Source organism: Carassius auratus, chromosome 34 (assembly GCF_003368295.1).
Source record: "Carassius auratus strain Wakin chromosome 34, ASM336829v1, whole genome shotgun sequence".
In the NCBI taxonomy this organism is placed as follows: Eukaryota; Metazoa; Chordata; class Actinopteri; order Cypriniformes; family Cyprinidae; genus Carassius; species Carassius auratus.
The window spans coordinates 22069256-22095735 of record NC_039276.1 but is presented as its reverse complement, the minus strand read 5'-3'; the positions used below and the strand labels follow the sequence as shown (position 1 = coordinate 22095735).

Here is a 26480-nt window from a genome sequence, read left to right as displayed (position 1 = left end):
CTTCATGCACAAGGATGCAGGGAAACATGCAAAAGAAACTCAATTCCTTCCAGCAGCATAGTAAACCGGAAGGCTAATTAACACTGGACTGGCTAAAAAAACCTGAATATCTGGCATTATTTCAAAACTGCAGTACACAGGTGTCACCCAAACCTGATCGATTTGGAGGAAATGTGCTGAGATAAAAAGGCTACAGTAACACATCCACCGTGTGTAAAACTTAGTTACCACAAAGTCTGAAATCTGTCAAAATGTGGCTTAATGGTGCATTGAATTCTTAAGTTTGTCAGTCCTGAAATTCACTTCCAGACATGACTTTTAGACTTCCCTTGAGAAATATTAGCTGGAGTATACTTTCCGTTCTATAGAAATGCTTGGTTTTAGGTTTTCCTCCACTGAATTTAGATGATCTTTAGCTTGAATTTTAAAAGATTATTTTTTGGTGAATGACTTTCACTTTGTGTTACTTCATAAAATATCAAAATGTGGTTGCTATATACAAAACAAATAGTATTTTAATATTTTTTATAATATTTTTAATTTATAATAGAGCCCGACCGATATATCGGCCGGCCTAAATCAGCATCGGCGTTTATAACGGCCGATGAAACATGAGAAAGAGAGTCTCATGCTTCACTCATGTTATGAGTGTTGCATAGTTTGCCCACCAGAGCGAGCTCCGCAGTTGCAGAAAGTCTGAAACTCCACTATAGAAGAAAGCGATCAACCAAGCCACGGAGATGTAGGCTACTGTTTTGACGGTGAGTCTGTCGTTCGTCATGTGAGATGACTTAGTTCATACACTCTATATAAAAACGGTGTGGTAGTTCTAGCTAACGGTCCTATCATTATCACTTCTAAATATTCTGTAACATCACTTACAGCCGCTAATGCATTGCTATATTAGATTAGCCACAGAGCTAATACCATGTTTATCAGTGGAAGAGCGCAAACGTTAATAAGAGGTCAAACTATAACTTTAGCGTTTATCTTATTCTAAATATATCTGCAGTTTCCCCCACAATGACCGCGTAAGGGGCCGTTCACATACCCTAAAAACGCATAGAAAACGCTAGGCGCGCCACTTTTTCCTTCTTTCCAAAGCGCTCGGGCAGAAGCGCTCCTGAGGCGTCTGCCTTTGCTAAGCAACCATGACGTGCTCTCTCCATGAAGACGCGGAAATTTCAGCAAAGGATAAATGGATTTGCAGCACTAAAAATCGTTCGCAGTAGCTCTGCTACTAAATTTATTTCAAAATGGCAATCCATATAAAGCTATGAACAGCTGTTCCTTCATCTTGGCTCAGTTTTCAACGTTGTTACGGGAAAGGATGAAGCTGATTTGTTAGTTCTTGTCACATGACCCGCGGTGCGCTTGCGGCATTCTGAAAAGTTGAGATGTTTTTAACTCGATGCGGTGCGGAAGCCTGGAAAAAACGGGCGTGTCGCACCGCGTGCGCGTCGCTTCCCTGCACAAAGAGAAGAGGAGAAGATATACGGGTCCTTTTTGAATGTGTCTGTGAGAGCAAATATAGTGTAGTTACAGTAACTACAGTTGGTGCATCAGAAATGATTAAACCAGAGGGGACATGTAAATAAATGTGAGCTGAACACGCGCTTTTTTCTTTTTTTTTCTTTCTTACAGATTGTTTCAAAGCAGCTTTACAGACATAACAGGAAAATGTTGTAATGATATGGTTAAATATAAGTAGGTAAAAGGTCATACCTATTGCTTGACAAATTATATATATATATATATATATATATATATATATATATATATATATATATTTCTCATTTTTGCCTATGAGATCCCTGTTTATTATAATTTTAATTCTAATGATGACATGAGTAATGATACATGGTGATATTATTAATACACATGCTTATTCTTTCTCTGTCTCTCTTTCTGCCCTACAGATGGCTGCTGTAGCAGCAAAGTGTGGGACTACTTCTGCAAATACTTTAACTTTAGTATTATAATTTATTTACAGTACACACACAGACTGTTAAAACCAGCTTCAACTGGAAGAAAGAAAAATTGTTAAATGTTTAAAATCAGACTTTCTTGATCATTAAAAAATGTATACTTTTGATGTGCAATTGTTTAGTCATTGAGACTGTAATCTAAGGCTTTTTTTTAAAAACATAAATCCCTTCTGGAGAATGGTTTATACAGCCCACATACATAGAACAGGCAGATATTTTGCTATTGAATGTTGTGTAAGTGAAGTTTATAGGAAATGGGTCTAATATCCAGTTTATTTTCAAAATCAAAATATCGGCTTATAAATCGGCTCTTTTCGAGTTAATATCGGCATCGGCCCCCAAAAATCCATATCGGTCGGGCTCTAATATATAAGTATTATATTTAAATAAATATAAATATTTTGCATTTAAGCTGCTATGTTATTTCTGTGCCTCTAGCAATGCATAAGGAAATTCCCAGAATAAATGTACTTTGCACTTGCTTTACATGCTGCCATATGAATAGGTTTGCCATATAAATGAAAAGTGAAATTATGTTTAATCTTAAGCATTTCATGAAATTATGATGGAAGTATTGAACACATACAAAATTAGTGTTTTTTTTTGTGCTAACATCATTGCAAAAACATGCAATGAGTTTATATCAAATTTTGTTCACCAGAAGATTATCAGTGTTCTGCATTGAAGGTGAACTGGCAGCATACCTCTTGCCAAATGAGCTGATTTAAAGGGGTCATATGATGCTGCTAAAAAGAACATTATTTTGTATATTTGGTGTAAAGTAATGTGTTTATGTGGTTTAAGGTAAAAAATAAAAAAAAATCCACATAATGTATATTATTTTTTCTCCTCTATGTCCTGCCTTTATGAAACATGTTGTTGTTTTTTACGAAGTTCATTGTTCTAAAAAGCAAGGTGCGCTCTTATTGGCCAGCTATCCAGTGCGTTGTGATTGGCAGAATGCCTCAAGCATGTGACGGAAATGTTATTCCCCTTAACATACTGTGATGTGTGTCCTGGCGAGACAAGACAAAAACAATAAAACCCATTACAAACGAGCCATTTGTTGCATGCAGTGCGGACATAATTACTGATTATAATGACTTATACTGTGTTTTTACGCGTTGCATTGCACCACGTAAATATTTAACCATGTTTGCATTTGTGAACACAACTTTAACACTGATTTCTAGTTTCACCCTCATATGAAAGGCCAAACAAAGTATTTTGGCTTTCACTTTGCATGAACATTTAGGCAACGTTATGCAAATCTTCCCACATTTTGACGTAGATGTGGGGGTGTGTTTAAACAAAGCGCCAACCTCCTGCTCTCTCTCGTGAAGCCAACAAGAAAGTGACTAAAACTGCAATTCATCGACTGGCCGCTTAAAGCTGGCTGCAGAAGAGAGTCAGTCCCATAGACTCCCCATGTTAAAATGCCCAACTTTACAGCAGAAAAAAACAGCATGTTCCAAAAAATAATTTTGGTCTAAATAGCTAATTTTTCCCTATGAGGGGGGTGAATTTTTTTATAACCCATCCGTTTAAATAACTAAAGTTATTATATAATTATTATATAATTAAGGGCGTGGTCACTTGACTGACAGGTGGATTGCCGCTACTGTCACTGCTGTCGTGCTACAGTAGGTGGGCGTGGCTTCAGCAACCAGCTCCCACCTTTTTGGCCATTTTCGATTGTCTGTGAGAGTCGCGTGGTGACGCGCTGTCAAGATGGCGAGGCCGCTCTGTACACTTTAAGCTTCAAAAACACTCTTCAGGAGTCTACGGGTGACGTCACGGACACTACGTCCATGTTTTTAAACAGTCTATGGTTTAAACGGGGCGTTTTAGGAGGGTGTGGACAAGTCTAAATTTTTATTAAGAATATCTCTTTGGGTTTTAGACTTAAGATCTAAAAAAGTTGGAAAGGCTAATCTATTCATGAACCGCTTGTAACACTTCAAAGAGAAAGGAAACCTTGAAATTAAATCGCATCATATGACCCCCTTAAAAAGTATGTCTTGAATCTGTAGTATAAAGTATAGAACTCTCTGTCTGGCATATCACTTTGATTAATCTGATCTCATGAAAGTGTGATTAAATAGTATGCCAAATAAATATTAAAACTTGTGGTATTGATAGGCAAAATGGGAATGTTTTAGTTGGACATTCATATAACGTTTTTAAATGTTACTATTTACAGTATTTCTGAACATTCAGGGAACATAGAAAGTAATGTTTAATTAATGATAAAATAGAATATTTTCTTACGGTTCTCATATAACCAAGAAAAAAAATACATAAATTAAAAACTGGATGCCTTGAACTTTTTATACTGAAATGCCATTTTCATAATGTTATCAAAACGTTCTTATATCTTTTGTAAGCTGGGATTGTGTTGTTTTAGGGTTAAAGAAACATATGTATAATATCCTGCCAGAAAATTATCAGTGGCTTTTGTTTTCCTACTGTTTTACCTTTCTTACAGTATAGAAAGCAATATGAAAGAACCATGTTAAATTGTGTCTCTTTCATGCTTGACATACAAATGCATCTGCGCTTCACTACACTTTTTTCACTGAACACATTCATTACATAATTCACATACATTTTCAGCATAACCTATTCTCCTCTCTCAAGACCTCACCTCATTAAAAGCAAACACACACTTCAAACCTCAGTATCACACACACATCCACACTTACACATGCATACAGTTCACTGTCCTAAACCTGTAAGTGCAGAAAGTTACACAAGGATAAATACAGAAAAATCAAGCACACATCAGAGTCACCGAAAAACCCCCACAAATAAATCAAAAGCAGATCAAGTGAGCGCTCACACACTTACCTACAGCAGTGAGCAATCCATCAGTGACAGACCGAAAAAGTCAATGCAACTCTATCTTTCTTTTCTCACTTTAGCTATCAGCGTCTAACACAGAGAGCTCTATACGACAGCTCAAGCATGCTGTAGTGTGTGTGTGTGTGTGTGTGTGTGTGTGAGTGAGTGGTCCGAGCAGCAGTCAGAAGAGAGTGCTGATGTAGTGAGAGTGTGCGCAGGGCTGAACGGGGAGCTGACCCCCTCCCTGTGAGAGCGGAGTGGTTGCTAGGTGATTTGAGTACTCCAGTCATCATGGTCTGATGACGACTGACTGCACATGCACACATACACACAAACATACGTGTGTAAAATCAGAATTTTGTTCAAAAGGGTTCAGGGTCTATTAATAATAATGACTAGTTAGGTATGAATTTATTCTAATACTTTATTTTTTTAAGCACACGACAGAACACTTAAAAACAACTATATTTACAGCCTAATGTGCTTAAAATTGTGTTTGTTTCTTCAGGCATGTTAAAGGTAACATGACTATTTAATAATTCAGTGTTTTCAAGAAGACGGACACATAAAGTGAGTGTACACTACCATCTGGACCGATGTATAATATATGAGACAAAAATTATCAATAAAATCTTTTTCAAAATCAGATATAAATCAAAATCAATCCAGTGGCACAAAATGTATAACCAAACACTTACACAGGGGAGACCGGGTGTTGTTGTCTCACTTTTCTGTGAAGTGAACATTTCTCAAAGTAAGTATTTCTGAAGTCATTTTTTGTATTTAACACAAAACTCTGACTACAAAAAAGCTGAATATTTCAATTGCCCTAGAAGAAGAAAAAAAATGCTGACACATGCTGACACATCCTAAGTGGGAACTTGCTATTTATTACACCGATTTGAGAAGAATGCATTCGTTTGAAATTCTATATAAAGTAAAGCAAAGCTTAAAAAGCCTTTATAAGCTGTGTACTCTCTTGTGAAAAAGTAGGTTAATTGTTAATGTTTTAATTTAAAAGTTTATTAAATACAGACAGCTGAACTTTTTAACCCACTTAAGTAGAATTTCAGTACATCATTATCTGTAATTTAATAATCACTTCTATTATAATTGAAATATGAAATACTGATAAGCATTTAGGGTATAAGCTAAATGATACTTAAAGTCATTTTTAATTAGACTTAGTCATGCATTTAAATAAGTGTAATGATGAAGTTGCAAATACATTAACTTTTAATGTAATATCAAATAACTCACTACAGTTAAAACTATAATCAAGTACATGAGTTTTAGCACGTTAGTGAAGACATCAAAATGAGTGTACTTCTTTGAGTCAGGACAAAAGTGTGTTAAAAAGACTATTTAAAGGGGGGCTATTATGCTTTTTAACTATTTTAACTTTAGTTAGTCTGTAATCTTGCTGTTTGCGCATAAAAAAAGTCAAATTCAAAAGGAGATATTTGTTTAACAGAAATTACTTTTCGAAAACTACAATGAATGACTCGTTTGGACTACAAAGCATATTTTCCAGGATTTGTGGTATCACAAATAAAGTGAAAAGTGAAGTGACATTCAGCCAAGTATGGTGACCCATACTCAGAATTTGTTCTCTGCATTTAACCCATCCGAAATGCACACACACAGAGCAGTGAACACACACACACACACTGTGAGCACACACTGTGAGCACACACCCGGAGCAGTGGGCAGCCATTTATGCTGCGGCGCCCGGGGAGCAGTTGGGGGATCGATGCCTTGCTCAAGGGCACCTAAGTCATGGTATTGAAGGTGGAGAGAGAGCTGTACATGCACTCCCCCCACCCACAATTCCGTCCGGCCCGAGACTAGAACCCACAACCCTTCGATTGGGAGTCCAACCCTCTAACCATTAGGCCACGACTTCCCCAAAATACAGACGAATGGGACGAGACCTGGTTGAGCTGCTCTAGAAAAAGTAACGAGTGTTATCACTATACTGGAGAAACGCTAGCTTTCCCAAAACAGACAAACTTAGAGTGGTTACAATCATCCGTGTTTAAACAAATCCTGCCCAGTTGCTTCTCGAAACTAGTCCAAAATCGCGTTTCCAGGAGGTTCCCCAATAAAAAATTGCTTTCCGGGGTTAAAATCTAAGTTTTATGGCATGGTTGCCTTGGTAAAATTCGCATTTTAGGGTCTAAATATCACGTTATTGGTATTGTCGCTTCGACCTGCGGACATGAAAAACAACCACAGACTTGGCAACATTGGTTGGCATTCACTACACAGAGCCGTAATTCACTGACAATCTACACAAAATCGATTTTAAAATTGGTGGCGATTCTTTGTCGATTTTGAAAGCGATTTTGTGTTAGTTGTCGGTAGACTACGGCTCTGTGTAGTAACTGCCACTCCACCTGAACCAGTGTTGCCAAGTCTGCGGTAGTTTTTCATTTCCGCGGTTCAAAGCTACCCCAATACCAATAACGTGATATTTAGCCCCTAAAATGCGAATATTTTACAAGACAACCATGCCCCAAAAAAAACCTTTATATTTTAACCCCGGGAAGCAATTTTTTTTTTAATCTGGGAACCTCCTGGAATCACGATTAGTTTTGGACTAGTTTTGAGAAGCAACAGGGCAGGATTTGATGTGAAAACCTGGCAACCCTGATCTGAACACACATGCTTTAGTTTATTCTAAAGTTTAGATATACTTCTAATTACAGGAGCGTCTTTACTGATGAGATGTGCATGAAAATCGCATTCGATTTTTTGCACAGCCCTAATCACAACACACACTGGCCCAGCCGACCAATCACAACACACACTGGCCCAGCTAGCCAATCACAGCACACACTGGCCCAGCTGGCCAACCACAACACACACTGGCCCAGCTGACCAACCAGAACACACAATGGCCCAGCTGACCAACCACAACACACACTGGCCCAGCTGACCAACCAGAACACACACTGGCCCAGCTGACCAACCACAACACACACTGGCCAAGATGACCAATCACAGCACACACTGGCCCAGCTGACCAATCACAGGACACACTGGCCCAGCTGACCAATCATAACACACACTGACTAAGCTGGCCAATCACAACACACACTGGCCCAGCTCACCAATCACAGGACACACTGGCCCAGCTGGCCAATCACAGGACACACTGGCCCAGCTGGCCAATCACAACACACACTGGCCCAGCTGGCCAATCACAACACACACTGGCCCAGCTGACCAATCACAACACACACTTGCCCAGCTAACCAATCACAACACATTTCGTATTTCAGAAAGCAGGGCCTTCATTTGATACAGGAACTATTCGAGCCGTTCAGGCCAGAATAGAGACAGAGCTGCTGTAATAATGAAAATACGTGAAAAATTATGTGTTTTTTTTCGAACAGCCTGGTATGAGAGCCTATTCTAGTCCCCCAAAACAAAATCACGAACTTATAAAAGAGCATAATAGGACCCCTTTAAAATGTACTTTAAAGTAAAACTTTTAATTTGAAATTATAACAAAGTTGACTTTTCAAAGGTGTACTTAAGTTTGTTGTGAAAGCGTCTCTCTCCAAATACACTTAAGTATCCTTATATTTCATTAATATTGTATTATCTGGAATATATATTGATATATTTTTAAATTTGAAATAAACACATTCAGTACAATTAAGTGCACATCTTTTTCACATGCACTGACCTGGCATTTATCACTCTGTAAAACAGACCCCTGCATCCTGTCGTCTTGTGTTTGGTGGTCGGCTTTCTGTCTTAATACATACACTTATTCACTGTTAACTCATGTACTTTTATCATAATACACAAAGATCATGTAACTTAGAAAAAATAAAATTAAAATCAAGCTATTAAAATACTGCGCATCTCGCTCTTTAAAGAGAATGGGAGATGACACTCTGGTTTATTGAATGTTACACCCATTACGTCGTTAAAATAGCAAAAATGGATTTGGACACGCCCTGAGTGCACCTGCACCATCCACTTTACACTTTGCGTTTAGATCGTTAAAATTTTGGGATAATGTGTTTGACTATAAATCAGACTGGTCTGGTTCGGTGTGGCATACCGAGTTGAAATGTAGCAAATTTTCCCATGTTAATCATTTTGGTTGTTAGCTATTTTGAAATTCGTAGCTGTATTTTACGAATGCATAAAAGTACGTCTTTGGCACGATGCTCTGAAGCCACCTATTGGTCACAATATATAACGACATTTACATAATCCAAATTTTATTTTACAGAATCCAACAGCATGTGTGGTTAAGCCATCAAAACCGTCAAACTGACATCAGAGAAAGAAAGCCATTTCAGAGTGGAAGAGTGTTCAGAATTTGATTTAAGGTTTTGATTAATTTTCAACCATTTTGCTTAAAATCATCAAATGTCTTGTAATAAAATTTTTTTTTAATTGGTCTGAAGCATTCTGTCACTTGCCTCTGCTGTGCTTGCCCCCTTAATTGCTGATTGTAGTGTAAAATGTTATTTATTCCTGTGATCAAAACTGAATTTTCAGCATCATTACTCCAGTCTTCAGTGTCACATGATCCTTCAGAAATCATTTTAATATGCTGATTTAATGCTAAATTTTCTTTTTATCATTATCATAGTTGAAAACCGTTGTGCTGCTTAATATTTTTGTTTGTGGAAACTGTGATACATTTTCCATCATTATTTGAAGAAAAAAAAAACAGCATTTAAAATATAATTTTTTTGCAATAATGTAAAAGTATTTTCTGTCAGTGGATCAATTTAATGTGTTCTTGCATAATTAAAAGATACAAACATTGACGCCAAACTTTTTTCATGTATTAGTCGTTCCGTGTTAACTTATACATACACTTTTATTCACTGTTAATTCATGTATTTTTTTCATAATACACTTTCAAAAGATCATGCATGTAACTTGAAAATAATTAAATAAATTCAAGCTATAAAAATGCTGCGTATTGTTATTTAATGACACCCAACGCATGTATTCAATTCATAGATTTAATTTTTTTGTTGTTCTCTGGTCCTGTGTCACATTAACAGCCCTTCCAGATACTTTCAACAGTCAACTGAAAACAAAACACTGACACACAAACTGCTTTATTTGGATCTCAAAAGTTTCAGGAGGATATTTTGGGGTGAAATAACCAACCTGCAACCAGTCAAAGACCTTGGATAGAAATAGTACATCAGCAAAGCCACACTATGTTTGATCAGTTCCTACAGACACGCTGTGTCTGCAGTTGGGTTTAATTCAGAGACAGGCAGAGCTCTGTGCTGTGATAGGATATGTTTGTCTCAGATTAAAGGCCAGCTGTCCCTCTATAAAGGCACAGAGACATGCTGCTTCAAAAGAGACAACTGTCATTCAAGCAAACATCACAATTACCCAGCAGAGCTTCAGGCTTTGAAATAGAAATGAGTTACTTACAGGTGCCGATGCTTTCTGCCAAAGCTGTCTTTTATCTATGAATATAGTTTCCTCGAAATGCCAATGAGCAGTCAAAACAGGAACACCAGGTACTAATTATTACTTAATTATATTGATAATGATAATTATAAATGGAAATAAATATAAATTGGAGATGCATTTGGTATTAGTGGATTATGTTATATTGGCCATCATATTGGTTGTCGTAATAAATTATTCTATAATTAGTATCAGGCAAAATATAAAAATATATGTAAATATATATACACCTTTATAATATACTTATATCCACATTGAAAACACTGGTGGTAAAAACAAAAACACGATAAATCAAAAATTCATCACAATCAGCTTTTCCACTATTACAGTTTTTCACCATATACAAAGTAAGAGGTTTCTTTTATTTGCAGAATAAGGTTTTTACTGTAGCATTTTATAGTATCATAACAAATTAGGATTCACCACTATAATAATTTTAACAGTGAAATATACTGGCTGTAGTCTTTCAGAGAATCCAGTATTTAAACTTAGCATGGTTCCAAAATCTCTGAAAATTAGAGTAATTTTATGCTTTGGTGCAGGATATTGCTGATTTAACCTTCCTAATGGGGCAGTTTATCCAAAATTGAAAAATAAAAATAAAATAAATTCTGTCATCATTTACTTACCTCATGTCACTCCAAACCTGAAGCGCAGCTGGACGAAAACAAAACTAGAGGCATTTCGTATTGCTTGGCGGGAAAGTAACCTATCCTACAGAAAAGCATTAAAAACTGCTACGTAGATCCGATTACTTTTCTTCTCTTTTAGAAAAAAACAAACATAACCCCAGGTATTTATTCAATACATTGGCTAAATTAACGAAAAATAAAGCCTCAACAAGTGTTGACATTTCCCAACACCACAGCTGTAATGACTTTATGAACTACTTTACTTCTAAAATCGATACTATTAGAGATAAAAAATTTAACCATTCAGCCGTCAGCTACAGTATCACATCAGACAGTGCACTATAGACCCCCTGAGGAACAGTTCCACTCATTCTCTACTATAGGAGAGGAAGAATTGTATAAACTTGTTAAATGATCTAAACCAACAACATGTTAGACCCTATACCATCTAAGCTCCTAAAAGAGGTGCTTCCAGAAGTCATAGATCCTCTTCTGACTATTATTAATTCCTCATTGTCATTAGGATATGTCCCCAAAACCTTCAAACTGTCTGTTATTAAGCCTCTCATCAAAAAAACACAACTTGACCCCAAAGAACTAGTTAATTATAGAACAATCTCGAATCTCCCTTTTCTGTCCAAGATACTGGAAACTTGGAGAAAATGGTATATGTGAGGATTTCCAGTCAGGATTTAGACCGTATCATAGTACTGAGACTGCTCTCCTTAGTTACAAATGATCTGCTCTTATCATCTGATTGTGGGTGTATCTCTCTATTAGTTTTATTTGATCTTAGTGCTGCGTTTGACACAATTGACCACAACATTCTTTTGCATAGACTTGAACACTTTGTTGGCATCAGTGGAAGTGCATTAGCATGGTTTAAATCGTACTTATATGACTGCCATCAGTTCATAGCAGTGAATGAAGATGTATCATATCGATCACAAGTGCAGTATGGAGTACCTCAAGGCTCAGTACTAGGGCCGCTACTCTTCATGCTTTATATGTTACCCTTAGGAGATATCATCAGGAAACATGGTGTTAGCTTTCACTGTCATGCTGATGATACTCAGCTCTAGATTTCTTTTTGGCCCGGTGAAACACACCAATTTGAAAAACTAATGGAATGCATAGTCGATATAAAAAACTGGATGACGAGTAATTTCTTACTGCTAAATTCTAAAAATTCTAATTATAGGACCTAAAAACTCTGCTTGTAATAACCTAGAACACTGTCTAAGACTTGATGGTTGCTCTGTAAATTCTTCGTCATCAGTTAGGAACCTAGGTGTGCTATTTGATCGCAATCTTTCCTTAGAAAGCCACGTTTCTAGCAATTGTAAAACTGCATTTTTCCATCTCAAAAATATATCTAAATTACGGCCTATGCTCTCAATGTCAAATGCAGAAATGTTAATCCATGCATTTATGACCTTTAGGTTAGATTATTGTAATGCTTTATTGGGTGGTTGTTCTGCACGCTTAGTAAAAAAACTACAGCTAGTCCAAAATGCAGCAAGAGTTCTTACTAGAACCAGGAAGTATGACCATATTAGCCCGGTCCTGTCAACACTGCACTGGCTCCCTATCAAACATTGTATAGATTTTTAAATATTGCTTATTACTTATAAAGCCCTGAATGGTTTAGCACCTTAGTATTTGAATGAGCTCTTTTTACATTATAATCCTCTACGTCCGCTATGCTCTTAAAACTCAGGCAATTTGATATTACCTAGAATATCAAAATCTCTCCCAAAATTTTCTCCCAAGGTTTTTTTCTCCATTCGGTCACCGATGGAGTTTCGGTTCCTTGCCACTGTCGCCTCTGGCTAGCTTAGTTGGGGTCACTTCATCTGCAGCGATATCGTTGACTTGATTGCAAATAAATACACAGACACTATTTAAATGAACAGAGATGACATCACTGAATTCAATGATGAACTGCCTTTAACTGTCATTTTGCATTATTGACACACTTATTTCCTAATGAATGTAGTTCAGTTGCTTTGACGCAATGTATTTTGTTTAAAGCGCTATATAAATAAAGGTGTAAATGTATGACAAAAGATGAGATTTTCAAGAATGCTGTAACTACACAGTTTTGCATTTGACTGCCACTACGTGGATAACATAAGTAAATGGAAACAAAACTTTTTGGTTATAGACATCCTTCAGAATATCTTCTTTTTGAGTGTCACAGAAGAAAGAAACAAACAGGTTTGGGTGAGTAAAAGGGTGAGTAAATTAAAGAATTTTCATTTTTGGGGTGAACTATCCATTTAAGACTTACTGGTGAAAATTCACAATTAGAGTGTTTTGGAGTTCCACTTGCCATAATAATCATAATGCTGGTGGCATGTACATCTGTTGATTTAAAATATTTCAAAAGCTCAAAATCACATTCCAGAACCTTTTTTCTCATATGTTTGTGTATATGCAGTCATAATGGTTGTGTGTAAGCTGGTGCGGGTGGGATGGAAACATGGTCATCCTGCCCATCCCAAATCCCCTAAACACACATAAGTGCGCAGACAGACACAGACCCAAAAGTGTCTCTCTGGTTTCCTGTTAGTCAGCTCTCTGTACAACCCACCCAGTGACCCAGCATTACACTACAAAGACACGCAAACCCATAGACAAACACATGTCTCTTTCCCAGCAGTTATGAACAAGTCTATAATTGTAAAACGGAAAGGAGTCAGAAAGCATCTGAGCAGTCATTTGCTATTTTGGTTAAAGTAAGCTGACTCTACATAAATGTAAAACAACTTAAAGTCTTCCATAAATCAATCAAAAAGCGCTACATTGCAAACGCAAATTGAAAGTCTGGAGGTGAAGTATTAACCCTCTCAAGGCAGGCGTTGCAGATTTGCAACAGTAAAGTAACTAAAAACCTTATTACTCCAGATACATATTTTATGAATCTGGAGTACTAAAAAGTTTACTATAGGTCACTAAATTTACTAAGTTACTAAAACTTAATTTGAGCATGAGAGGGTTAATCCCTGTAAGGTAATCTATAGAATTAACTGACTATCCTTTCCCATCCTTCTACTACCTGTCCAATTGATCCTATCTCCACTCATACCCTTCAGGCCATTTCCTCTTCAGTTATGCCTGCGCTCAAGCACATTATCAACACCTTTCTTTACAATGGTGCATTACCCACAACATTTAAGCAGGCTGAGGAAACCCTCTCTAAATCCAGCACTTATAGAAAACTACAGACCAGTATCCCTTCTTCCTTTCATTGCAAAGTTTCTTGTACAGAACAACCTCCTAGACAACAACCAATCTGGCTTCAAAAGCAGCCACTTAACTGAGACTGCCCTGCTCTCTGTTACTGAATACCCGCGACTGGTACTTATCTTGCTGGATCTGTCTGCTCCTTTTGACACAGTTAACCACCAGATCCCCCTGTCCACCTTCAAGTCTTACCTCTCAGGTAGGTACTTCAGGATATCTTGGAGGGGTGAGGTTTCCAAGGCACAACTTGTTACTGGGGTTCCTCAGGGCTCAGTGCTTAGACCACTTTCTCTATTTACATGTCATTTTTAGGATCAGTCATTCAGAAAAAGGTATTTTCCTATGACACTCAATTGTATTTCTCATTCCAACCAGATGATCTGAAGGAAAATATTCCAGTACCATCATCTTCAACTCAACCTTGCTAAGACAGAACTGCTTGTGGTCTCAGCCGACCCAGAACTTTATCACAACGTAAGTGGCTTTGGATAAAATCGTCTGCTAAATGATTGTGAAATGTAAAATGTATACGTAATATGTATTAAATACAACTTTTTCCTCAAACTCAAAATTTGCATCTTTTTAATAGTGAATAAGGTGCTGTCTCAGTGACAGCATGGTAATAAGCAACTAGTTAATAGTGAGAATTGGTCCCTATACTAAAGCATTAACCATGATCAAATCATGGAAAAGGAATTGTTCTTGTTATTTTGTAAAAACGGTTTTATGTATACCAGTGTGTTTTTAGGCCTTAAAGGATGTGTTTGTATGTTTTTTATAATGGTGTCATTAGGATAATGGTAACATAACTCAATATTCTTAGAGGGAGCTGATGCCAGAGATAATATGATACAACACCATGATGCTTCACTCCAGCATAGGCAATTAGACAGCATTTGACCTTCACTGTTCTGCTCAGAATCTGTTCACGCAGACTTGTATTCAATCAAATCAACATTATCACATCAGCACAGCATGACTGACCAGTGAAGATTCAATTCACAAAAACCTTCACTTTTACAACTGTGAAAATGTGAAAATGTGTGACTCTGAGCGTATATCAGCTGTACTCAAATAACTATTCAAACCACAATACCACATTTGATTTCAGTACATTCAGCAATGCTGTTTATAAAGGGACACTGCTGCAAAAATCTCAATACAGACCCGAATAGTGTCCAACACAAATAAAAACAACAATATAATGAAACTGAGACCGACCAAAGGCACGTTAATAAAACCTGTCTATTTTGGGTAACACTAGTTTAGACACTAATTCTCACTGTTAACCAGCTGCTTATTAGCATGCTTTTTACTAGCATATTGGCTGTTTAATTAGTACTTATAAAGCACATATTAACGCCTTGTTTGCATGATCATATTTTAGATCCCTTAATCCTACCCAACACCTAAACTTAACCACCTTACTAACTATTAATAAGCAGCAAAAAAATTGATTACTAAAACAAAGTTAATCGACAGTTAATAGTGAGAATTTGACCTTTTATAATGTGACCCTATTTTGTCTTTCAGATAAACAAATGCACACAATCTTTGCACTACACTGATTTGCTCTGGACTAATTCTCATATAAGCACTACTCACCACATCAAAACAACCATAAATACTTCCTTCATAACAAAAAAAAATAGCACAAGACTATGAATGCACCCATCCAGAAACAGAAATGAGATAAGACATCACCTTAGAGTTATATCAGATACAGCAGATAACTTCTGCGAATCCTCTCAGTTCCCCAGCGTGCTCCTCACTCACTCACACACACACACACACACTCAGCAGAGGCACAGCCCCCTCTCAGGGGAAACTGTGTCTCTGATATCTTTACTCAACCTTCTCCTTCCTTTCCTCTATTGTTTCTCTCTCCTGTTTTCCCGGTCTTCCTCTCATTCTGGTGTAGCTCCAGGCTGCTCCAGTAAAACTTTCCCATCAGGCCCAGAATTTCTGATTGCCCAAGGGCCAGAAAGTACAAAACCAGAGAATGAAAGACTAAGATGTAAATAAACTCACGGCCCTGAAGAGCAGAAGTACTGCTGTCTTTTCTGCCAAAGATAGAAAAAGGACAAAATGAGCATTTTTATCTATTGTGTTTTTGAAGAAATAAGTGATAAATTCAGTATGAGTGCTGGGAATGGATCCCCCAACTCTCAACATGAATGATACAGAAATTATTCATTTATAGTGTCACACCAAAGATGTGTTTCTCAATCCCTTTGACTGCAAGGCCATCCATTATTGAAGACATTCATTATTCAAAGCCATGTACCCACAAATATGTTGCGATGATAAATCTGCGTATTTACAGAAACAAGGAGTGCCAGTATAATAAAACACTTCAATTAATTTAATAAAAGTCAATTTAAATAATTCTTAATGTTCTTCAGAGTTCTTTGTGGCCTATGAATGTACATTTTCCAATGGCTCGTGAGGAAGGCATAAGACATCTTTATGTTTAGCTCTTTTATCTTATTTTAAGGCTGTTTAAAACCATCATGAGCCCCATTGGAAGTGTGCTGGGTAGTGGCTCCTGACTTCTGACCCCTAGCTGAGAAGCACTGAACTAGAGGATGATGACAACATTTTAAGAGCACAGAACAGGACATTTCTTACACCTTCACCGCCTCCTGCTGGCTTCTGATGATAAAGCAGCTAAAATACTCAGACCCACCCAACTGACACAGTGTACAATCTGACAAACATCTGAAGTCACAATGACATGCCACTTTTTAAACCATTCTAGTGAGTAAAATGGATTTATTATCGTTTCATTTTTGGATTTATTATTGTATAATTATTATTATTGTACTTGCAGACAATATCAAATGCCACTTAAGTGTACATTTTTATGACTGTGTCTTAACAGACTTGTAAGTCTAATACTTTTAACTATTTCAAATAATTGTCTGGATAATCATAAGTCATGTTTAAAAGAAGTAAACTTATTTTGATGAGTTGACTAATATACTAAAATGAGTGTAATACAATACAATGTACTTGATTAAAATTGTATAATATATACACACAAACACACTAGCATTTAATATAAGCTAAGAACTTAAGTATAGTAATATAAGAACTTGTGTATTAAAGTGTATTAAGTATTCTTTTCAAAAGTATGCTGAAGTGTACTTTTCAAAAGGGTTGTAATCTGAGAGTATTAATAATTCGAGTTTATTTCAGCATAACTGCAGTTTCCAGTGGCCTAATTTGCACAAACTCACAAAGCAGATACTGTACCTAAAACATGATTGTTCATACAGGTGACGTGTGTATTCTCAGTATTTGTTTAGAAGAAATCTCACACCTCCCACAGGGTCTTGAAGTCCTTCTGCTCAATCCGCAGTAGTTCACTGAACTCCCGGGTGACGATGGTGGCGTGCCGCGGCGTGTTGTCCAGAATAGACTCCCCGAAAGCTGTGCCGATGCCCAGAGTACAGATGGTGACAGCATCCTAACATGAAGAGGAACACAGGTCAGAGCAAACTCTTTCAAACCGGTCATATAACCCATCTGAGAGGTTTCTGATTGAGAGACTGCTGTGTTCCTCTTAGATCCAGGCCTTTCTCAAGGACAGAGACAATTTCACTCAACACACACAGGGAAAGACAGAGGTCAGCTCATTTGTCCCAAAGGCTTGTAATGTAAGACGCAGCTCTGATAGGAGTTGCTCTAGTTTTCTGCTGTCTATATTAAGCAACTGCACTCAAAATAAAACGTCCACTGAGAGCATCCAAACATATGATCATAAGCAGATAAGTGATTCTGGTTCCAGTTCAGACTGATAAATCCTTTTTTTATCTTAGTAGTGTTTGCTAACCTTATAATAATTTTGCAATGGTACAAACAGACAAAAAGTTGAGATTTGCTACTGTATATAGCACACAGTACATACTACATATGCTATTTAGCACTGTACTGTATATGCTACATTACATGAGTATATACTACAGGGCTAAAATGATGTTAATATTTTCATTTCTTCGATAGTTCTGATAGAGGGTGAGCTCTTCTCTAGTATTTAAAAACATGACTGAAGCGATAACGTACCTGATGGTTTGCTGTTTCTGAGACTTTGACATTTAGAGAGCCGGACAGGACGGTGTACCAGTTAGTCCCGATGTCACCCTGCCTGTACACTAACAAACACACACAGAAAGTAGCGCACTATTTAAAAATCATAATCAAACACCAAACTCCGTCACAATGCCACCCTATGTAAGGAAATTCTGTCAACAAACAATGTTTTCATCCCGTGTGTGTGAGCATGAGTGCATGTGTTGGACTTACATGTGATGCCTTTCTCCAGACACTCGCAGAAGCCACACAGACAGATCTGCTGAAGTAGAGCAGGGTGGAACTTCTCAAAGGCCTTCACACCTTTCAGACGGGCCAAGATGATGTCTACATCCTCCCCCGAACGCTCCTCTGGTCTGCATACACACATACAAGACAAAGTACAGCAATAGCTGACTCGAAAATTAAAATGTCATTATTTGCTCATTCACATGCCTTTTCATTTATTTGCTTATAGAGTATTGCACGATGGTGGATCTAGTCCATTTAAAACACTTTGGTTACAACAGAGCTAAAGGCGTGCCTTAAGGAAAATCTTCTTTTCACTATTTCTATAGTGTATGATTGCAGAATATATGGGTCAGTGACATATGTACCATAAAAAAGTGTTTTTTCAAAAATGTCAAATAACAGGCATAAAAATGGTTGACTTTTGTTCTACTAACTCTCATCTTTATAGAAACATATGTTGTTTCAAAATTTTCAATTGGAATCAGAATTTATTTGACAATTTGTTGTATTAGTGCTTACAATCGTCATATGGTGTGACATGAAAATAATTGTATATAAACTGAAAATGGATTATACCTTTCTTAAGTTACTCACTTTATCAAAGTCATTTATCATAACTAAACTGTGATCCATTATAGTTTTGTGAAAATTAATTAAATTTGTGTATTATTTTCTAAAACATTGCTCAATGTGAGACCTATGCCGTCGGTCTTTCAACATATTTTCTATTTATTGTGACAAACCTTGCAAGAAAATTATACAAATATTTGTGACTCTTGCTGATACTATTTTCTATGTATTCCATGAACATTTTCAGGTTTTATCATTAATAAAGGTATTTTATTTTCACAATTTGGAATGTCACACCAAATGATATAGTGTCACACCATATGATAATGTCGCCATGTGTCAATGCAAACCATGTATTATCCTACTTATTGGTGAGTACTGATCACTCATATGGCAGGAAATATTTAACCACTCTTAAATGCTGCAAGGCAATATTCAAATTTTATTGATTTATTTGATATTTAACAATAAAACAAACATTGTTTTAATATTGTATGAACCATATGAACATATGTTTGTGTATCAAATTTCATTTCAATTCAAAACTGGTCTGCAATATGTATTAAAATAAGTAAAACAACCAATTTTTTTATATCATATGAACCGTGAACATACAACGTAGCTGAGTGGATCCACAAATAAATCAGTTCATCTAGACTCCATTGTACATAAGCCAGTCATAAGCCAGTCGAATTTGGAGAGAGTAGCAAACCTCTCCCTGTATCTCTTTGTCCTCTCTGCACTTGTCATCATTATCTGCCTCAAGTTGACAAAAGAAAAGGAAATGTATGGTTTGAGATGAAGCCAACATTGTTTAGACTTAAACAGCATTCTAAGGTTTCTGTGAAGGGATCTGCTATGTCTGTCTGATGAACTAGAAATCTGTATCACCAAATAAAACTAAACTAAACACAATCGATGGTGGATAATTAAAGCTTTTATGTGATGATTGACCCAAATAAATGTTTAAAAGGACAAAACATACATTGGACTTTGTTATTTATTGTTATATATGCAGGGAATTACAATTCATATCATATGGTGTGACAATCAAATCATATGGCGTGACAGGCAGACATGTCACACCATATGATGTTTTCTGCACTTAGCACAACCTTGAGTCTTGTAGCTACACATTAGCATACTAACAACATGCTAGCTATAACAAAGCAGCATAGATTTACATATAATTATGACAAAATAATAACATTTCTTTTGCATTTTTATAAAAAAATGTGTCACACCAAAAGACATCTGGAAGTGGGACTTTTGTCAGAGTGCCAACAAGATCTGATTTATTGTAAAAATAAAAATGATGACTCTCCTCAGGTTGAACAGTAGAAATACACTGCTAGTTCTGTACAACATTGCTGAAGAAGGTCCTCTCCTTCCCAAGGGTGTCAAAACAGTTGCCCGTTCAAATATCCCAAAATAGTGTCACACCATATGATTTTGATTTGTGTGACAAAATCTTTTTGATTAGAACTGACTCAAAACATTATGCTTGGACTTTGAAAAGAGTAGGCTCACAAATAGACATCTGTATTATTTTTCTGTATTTTTTTGAGAATTTTTGCATTTATTTTTTTTAGTTTTATTCAAGTTCTCACTTTGAGAAACAAGTGCCGGACAGTCACAGCATATGAGTTTTGTTATGTTTGGTTGAAAATTCTGAAAAAATTAGTTATGAACTGTTTTAATGTTGAATATGTTCACATAAAGCATAATGTTCTGCACAATATTGAGAAGGTTTTTGGCAAATATATTTTGCATTTATACATGTTTGACACTGAAGACAGCAAAACTGCCATGTCACGTCACCCACCCATATATATAGCACATTTTGTGGGAAGGTTTTATTTTTTTTTATATATCTATGGCTCAGGGCAAAAGCTACTCAGTATCTATGCAGCCATTTGTAGACAAATAAAGTAATGTGTTCCGCCATTGATATATGCTCATTTAATACAGATTTTTGAAAGGCTTGAAGGTGATCCCATACAAATTTAACATGGTTTAACAGTAGTAACAATAAATATTTTAATTACATGGTTTCATTATTGTAACACACCATAACATCAGAAGAAGAAAGCCAGACGAAAATCCAATGAGAGAGGTTTTGATGAAGATAACGGTGAAACAGACATAATTAAACTTGGCTTTACGCTATGATACTTTACACTGCGCTACTTCAGCTAAACACTCTGACACTTCAAGGACTGACAAAACTAGAACTAAACCGCTTATAAAGACAAGAAAGTAATCAGGAGAACAGAAACAGGTGGGGAGTAATCAATTAACTAAACAAGAAAAGGAACATGACCATATAAGGAAAACTCAAAAGGAACAGGAAAATAGGAGTCCATGACTGACATTTATATCCCAATATATTATCTCATATATATTACTTCAGTTGGAACAAAAATTGGAAAACCATTAACATTTGTCTCAAAATATATTAGGGAATTTTATCAATTCCCATTTGCTATTTAAATGCATTATTGTAAATGCATTAAATATAAGATAAAATTAGCTTACGATCACCTTTGAGTAAGATCAGCCAAATTAATCAGTTTCTGTGCTAATGGTTGAAAAATCAAGAAAAATCAAATCAAATGCAGATTTAGCTGTGTTCAAACCTACATTAACACACTATACTGTGCCGATATAAAGAGCTAAATGAACCCAGCCAGACTTCAGATTGGGTTTATAAATGTTTAAGGGACCCATGACTACTGCTGTCACTTGAACCAGTTCAATATTATCAAGTTTGATTCATTCAACACCATGCCAGAGAAAGAATGCTCATCATCAGGAATGAGTAAGGAAACACAATATTATACAAATCATGGTAAATCTTGACGGATTATATGCGTGACATAGTGGTAAAACGTTACAGGATTTAGATGACCAATGCTGATATCTAGAGAGTCAATCCAATGCAGATACTCTCTAATGAACAGCTGTGGTCAAGCAGAATGGCACTGAGATCGATCACGCATGAATCTTTAAGGTTTAAGCAGTGTGGAGTAATGGGATATTGACAGTAACGGCTAATTAACACTTTACACACACAGAGAGCAAGTCCAGCAAAACACTGCAGTCTAAACATGTCTTGCAAACTAAAGAAGCACAAGTCTGTGACCGTATCTCTAGGTTTCACTCAGAAAATTATAATAACATGATCAGTCGTTTACAGCCAGAACGTTTACTATCGACATATCTAGCAATAGCTTTGGAATTAGTTCAGCATATCAACCTCGCAAATCCTGTTTTGTTTCCAATGAAAAAGATTAAAATTACAACAATGTGCCCTTCCTTTTCCTGTTTTGTGTGAAATATGCATCCAACAGTCAGTGATTTCCTTTAGAACCAAACTTTTTAAATGTAAGGTTAGTCTAAGCGAAGGGTCTTCCCTCTTAGCTGCACATGTCCACTTAAAGGTCAGACACACCTGTGCAAACAATGTGATCATGTTCCTGTGTGTCTCAGAGTGTTTAACAGGGACTAAAAATCCATTTACTATGCAAACAGTTCTATATCAAAACCTGAAAAACACTGTCAGCGTGACCAACATGATTAACTCTAAGGTTTTCATCAAAACCACACATTCCCTCCATAGCAAGCACTAAAGGGTTAATGCTATGGACATCCTCCTAGGTTCAGGGAGTTAAACTTGGAGACTTTACATCAATTACATCAATAATGTTTACATTTTGAAGCAGCAATCGCTATGTTTTCATACAACCAGAGGGGAAACCAGAGCAGTGAAAATCAAATACAGCTCCATTCAAAGCCGTCTGGACATTGCTGTTATGCATCTATCTCTCCATCAAAACAATGTCAGGTGAAATTAGATAAAGACAGGAACTATGAGGGAAGAGTACTGGCACATTTACTCTTCTCAACAGACCTGTGCCCATCTGCTTTAGGTGTGTAAATATTGATCTACAGCGAGATGGAGACATTCACTGCAGGAAGAGCAGGTCGGAACCAATTAGAGTGTGTCATAAACACATTACACACAAATCTCTGCTCCATGTTTGATCATGAGCATGTAATGTTTGTTAACTTTAAAATGCTGGAAATGTCCTAGGTGTCCTGTATCTAGGCTATCATGGCCAGAGTCCATAGACTCATCATTAACCCTTGTGTCTTTCCAAATTATGGAATCAAAAGACACAAAAAATTGAAATCAGCACCACAAATGTTTCATTAAAGTAGTCTACACAAGTCAAGTCCTCAATTTCAAGTAGTGCACAAGTTTAAATCAACTTTAAATCAATATGTTTTTTTTTTGTTTTTTTTATCTGTTGTTTTTAATTTGATGTCGTTCGCAATGCTTCATGGGATTGTAGTTCTTTCTCCCATTAACGCTGTTAACGCTAGTACCGTTGTATTCACATTAAATTCTTGCTTCAATTCAGCGTTTCTAAATAATAATAGTAATAATCATCAAAGAAAAAAAAACATTTATTTCATTATTTATCAGCCTTTTTCCTTTAACTGTCTGGTCTACATTCATTTAACTGTATGAAAAAGCACCCTGGACATTCTGCTTAAACTTCTTTTGTGCTCCACTTAAGAAGCACATGGGTTTAATAGGACCCGAGGGTGAAAGAAGAATGGATTCGCATTTAGGGGGGAACTATTCCTTTAAGTATGGTATGGGTTGCTGAAGCCCTTCACAGCAGAAAGTGTTTCTGCAGTAAGCACTGCAGCACCGGTGACCTCCTCCAGGTGACAATAAACCCTTTACAAGCTCCACTCAATACACTTTAGTTCATTTACAACGAAAGCAGTGAAAGACGTCAAGCTTGCATTGAATGTGTCATCTGAAATCTGTGAATGAAACACATGCAGTAGCCTACATAAATCTCACTGACCAGTGCATTTGACATTCATGACATCAAATTTATACTCTGACAGTGTTTAACAAATCAAGTGTGCTTGGGATCTCTTTTCCATGAGGCACTGATGTGTAAAAGACTGCTGAACAACAACATTAGGACAGACAGACGAATGAAGTTTGTTGAGAGTAAACGATGTACCTCTTATCCAGACAGATGATCCACTCAGCAGAGGTGGACGGGTGGCTGGAGGTGTGTGCCGCGACCATCTTCGGTGAAATCATGGAGTAGGCTAAAATCACAGTTCGCATCGCCCGCATGCACCTTATGTGACTTCGAGCGAGCGAGTTTGAGTCTGACTCTGAGTGATGCTGCTGCCGCCCACACAGCGCACAAACACACCGGGGCTAGTTGTCACAAGCTAGAAGCTACACTTTTAACACGCAGAGCAAAACTATATATATTTTTTTGTCTAAAATTCCAGTATAATGTAATTATTATAATATACTACAGTGACATAGGGCTACATTGAGTACATTCAGACACGAAACAACAACATTTAATGGACAGTTCACTTAAAAATTGAAATTCTGTCGTCGTTTACTGAACGGAAGCGTTCCTAACCATAACTTTCGATCATCTTCATAATACAGTTAAGCTATTTCTATTGCCCTCCACTCAAAGTCTGCAGCACATAGGTTATCCATAAACTGAGCGGTTTTAATAAACAAAAAGATCGCTTATATGGTTAACAGTTTTAATTCAGGCTTTTACTCTTTGAACCCTGACATAACGAAATAGTAGATAAAAAAAATCGGGCTATTTTCATTTTATATGTGTCCTGTGTAATTGTATTTATTATGTATACACATGCGTGTATAGCCTATATTTAAGAAAAATATGTAATTATTTATGATTGGTTTATAATTATATATATATATATATATATATATATATATATATATATATATATATATATATATATATATATATATATATATATATATGTATATATATGTGTGTGTGTGTGTGTGTGTGTGTGTGTGTGTGTGTGTGTGTGTGTGTGTGTGTGTGTGTGTGTATGTGTGTGTGTGTGTGTGTGTACATAATAAATAGCCTATAAAATACACTCACACATATATCATGTTAACACTAAATTTTATTTTGGATGCGATTATTTGCAGATAAGCGTTTGACAGCCCTATTATTAATTTCATTTTATTTTATTTCATTTATTTTTTTGTACGAGGATTAGATAATAGTCAGGATTTTTTATGGTATTACAATGATTATTGAGAAATGAATAAATAAACTTTCCTCAGTAATTTGATATTTACATTTTTTTTTTTTTTGTTGCTGTATTGATCTTCAAGTGTTATTAAAATGTTGAAAAGTTTGCTAACAATATAAAAGTAGCTTTGATGTTTACCTTCTAAAAATCATAAAAGATTTCTCAGCAAAAAGACATGTGAACAATTACCAGAAGGTGCACATTTTTACATTATAAAAAGGGATCAACTATCATTATAACAGAAGGTATGTAGTGGATTGTGTACAACAGGTTTTCAGCAGTATGCAGCAAGTTTTGATCGTATTGGTTGTTTAGCGGGGTTTATAGGGTTAAACTTCTGATTACCATATATAATATAGCATGATATATGATCCAATAAGACTTGTGCTTTTTATACTGCCATATATTGAATATAACAGTGTGTACAAATACAAAGAAGAGCAGCTTAAACAAAAAAAGCACTTGGCTAAAATCAACTAAAAATCTAGAATCATTTAAAGTCGTGGTGTATTGATGTTGTTTCTTCAACATATCACATTAAGAAAGGAAGTGGTATACTGATGGCTGGTCTCAAAAGTGCAGTCAAACAACAGGTTCTCCATGAGCAAGATGGAAAGCGTGTGGTGTGAGTGTAGTTAATGGTATTTTGACAGTGCAGTGCTAAGCCAGTGGGAAGTGGGTGTAACTCTAGGAAAATGGGTGTTTCTGTTTTCTGAAGTCAGAAACTCCAGACACAAGCACATTTATCCGTGCTGTACCTCTGTCTCATTATAAAGATGTCCAGTCAGCAACCCAGAGGAAACAGCCCTGCACGGAGAGCCTGCGTTTAGGACAGAAACATATTTAAACAGAATTAAATCCATGTATCAATAAACAATATTTCCACTTGTAAGTGTTTTTAATTTTCCCTTTGGACGGAATCAGTGATTTACAGAAGCTGTGTAAGAAAAAATGAGCTTTGAACAAGAATGCTCCACATTCCTCTGACTGTATTCGTGGTGACAGATGGACAAAAGAAGACACTGACTAGAGGATCAAACATTGTGTGTCTGATGGTCTGTGTGTTCACTGTTATCATGTCTGAAAATCCACCAGCACCATACAGAGGATACTATAATATGTTAATTACGTTGAGTGATATTAATGTAACTGTTAGTAATGTTTAGGTTGCTGTGCTAATATTTTAATATCAAGCCCTCAGTGTCACGTGATCAGTGTGGACGCCAAAGAGGACGTCATTGTGTCATTAGTCCACCAG

At 36.4% G+C, this 26480-nt stretch overlaps 1 protein-coding gene across 3 annotated transcripts in view; it reads right to left on the bottom strand.

Annotated features, from left to right (window-relative positions):
* LOC113053515 (rap guanine nucleotide exchange factor 4-like) overlaps positions 1 to 24333 on the bottom strand; it is a 70109-nt gene extending 45776 nt beyond the window's left edge. For 2 of the 3 annotated variants that reach the window (XM_026218628.1, XM_026218629.1), the window contains exons 1-4: positions 24133 to 24333; positions 18494 to 18636; positions 18254 to 18342; positions 17511 to 17657 (exon numbers count right to left, since the gene is read on the bottom strand). In XM_026218628.1, the coding sequence (XP_026074413.1) occupies positions 17511 to 17657; positions 18254 to 18342; positions 18494 to 18636; positions 24133 to 24251 (498 nt within the window). In that variant the 5' untranslated portion in view covers positions 24252 to 24333. Of the gene's footprint in view, positions 1 to 4838; positions 5035 to 17510; positions 17658 to 18253; positions 18343 to 18493; positions 18637 to 24132 lie in introns of those variants that run through there. The other variant, XM_026218630.1, reaches the window with a different exon arrangement.
* Between the last annotated feature and the right edge of the window lie 2147 nt (positions 24334 to 26480).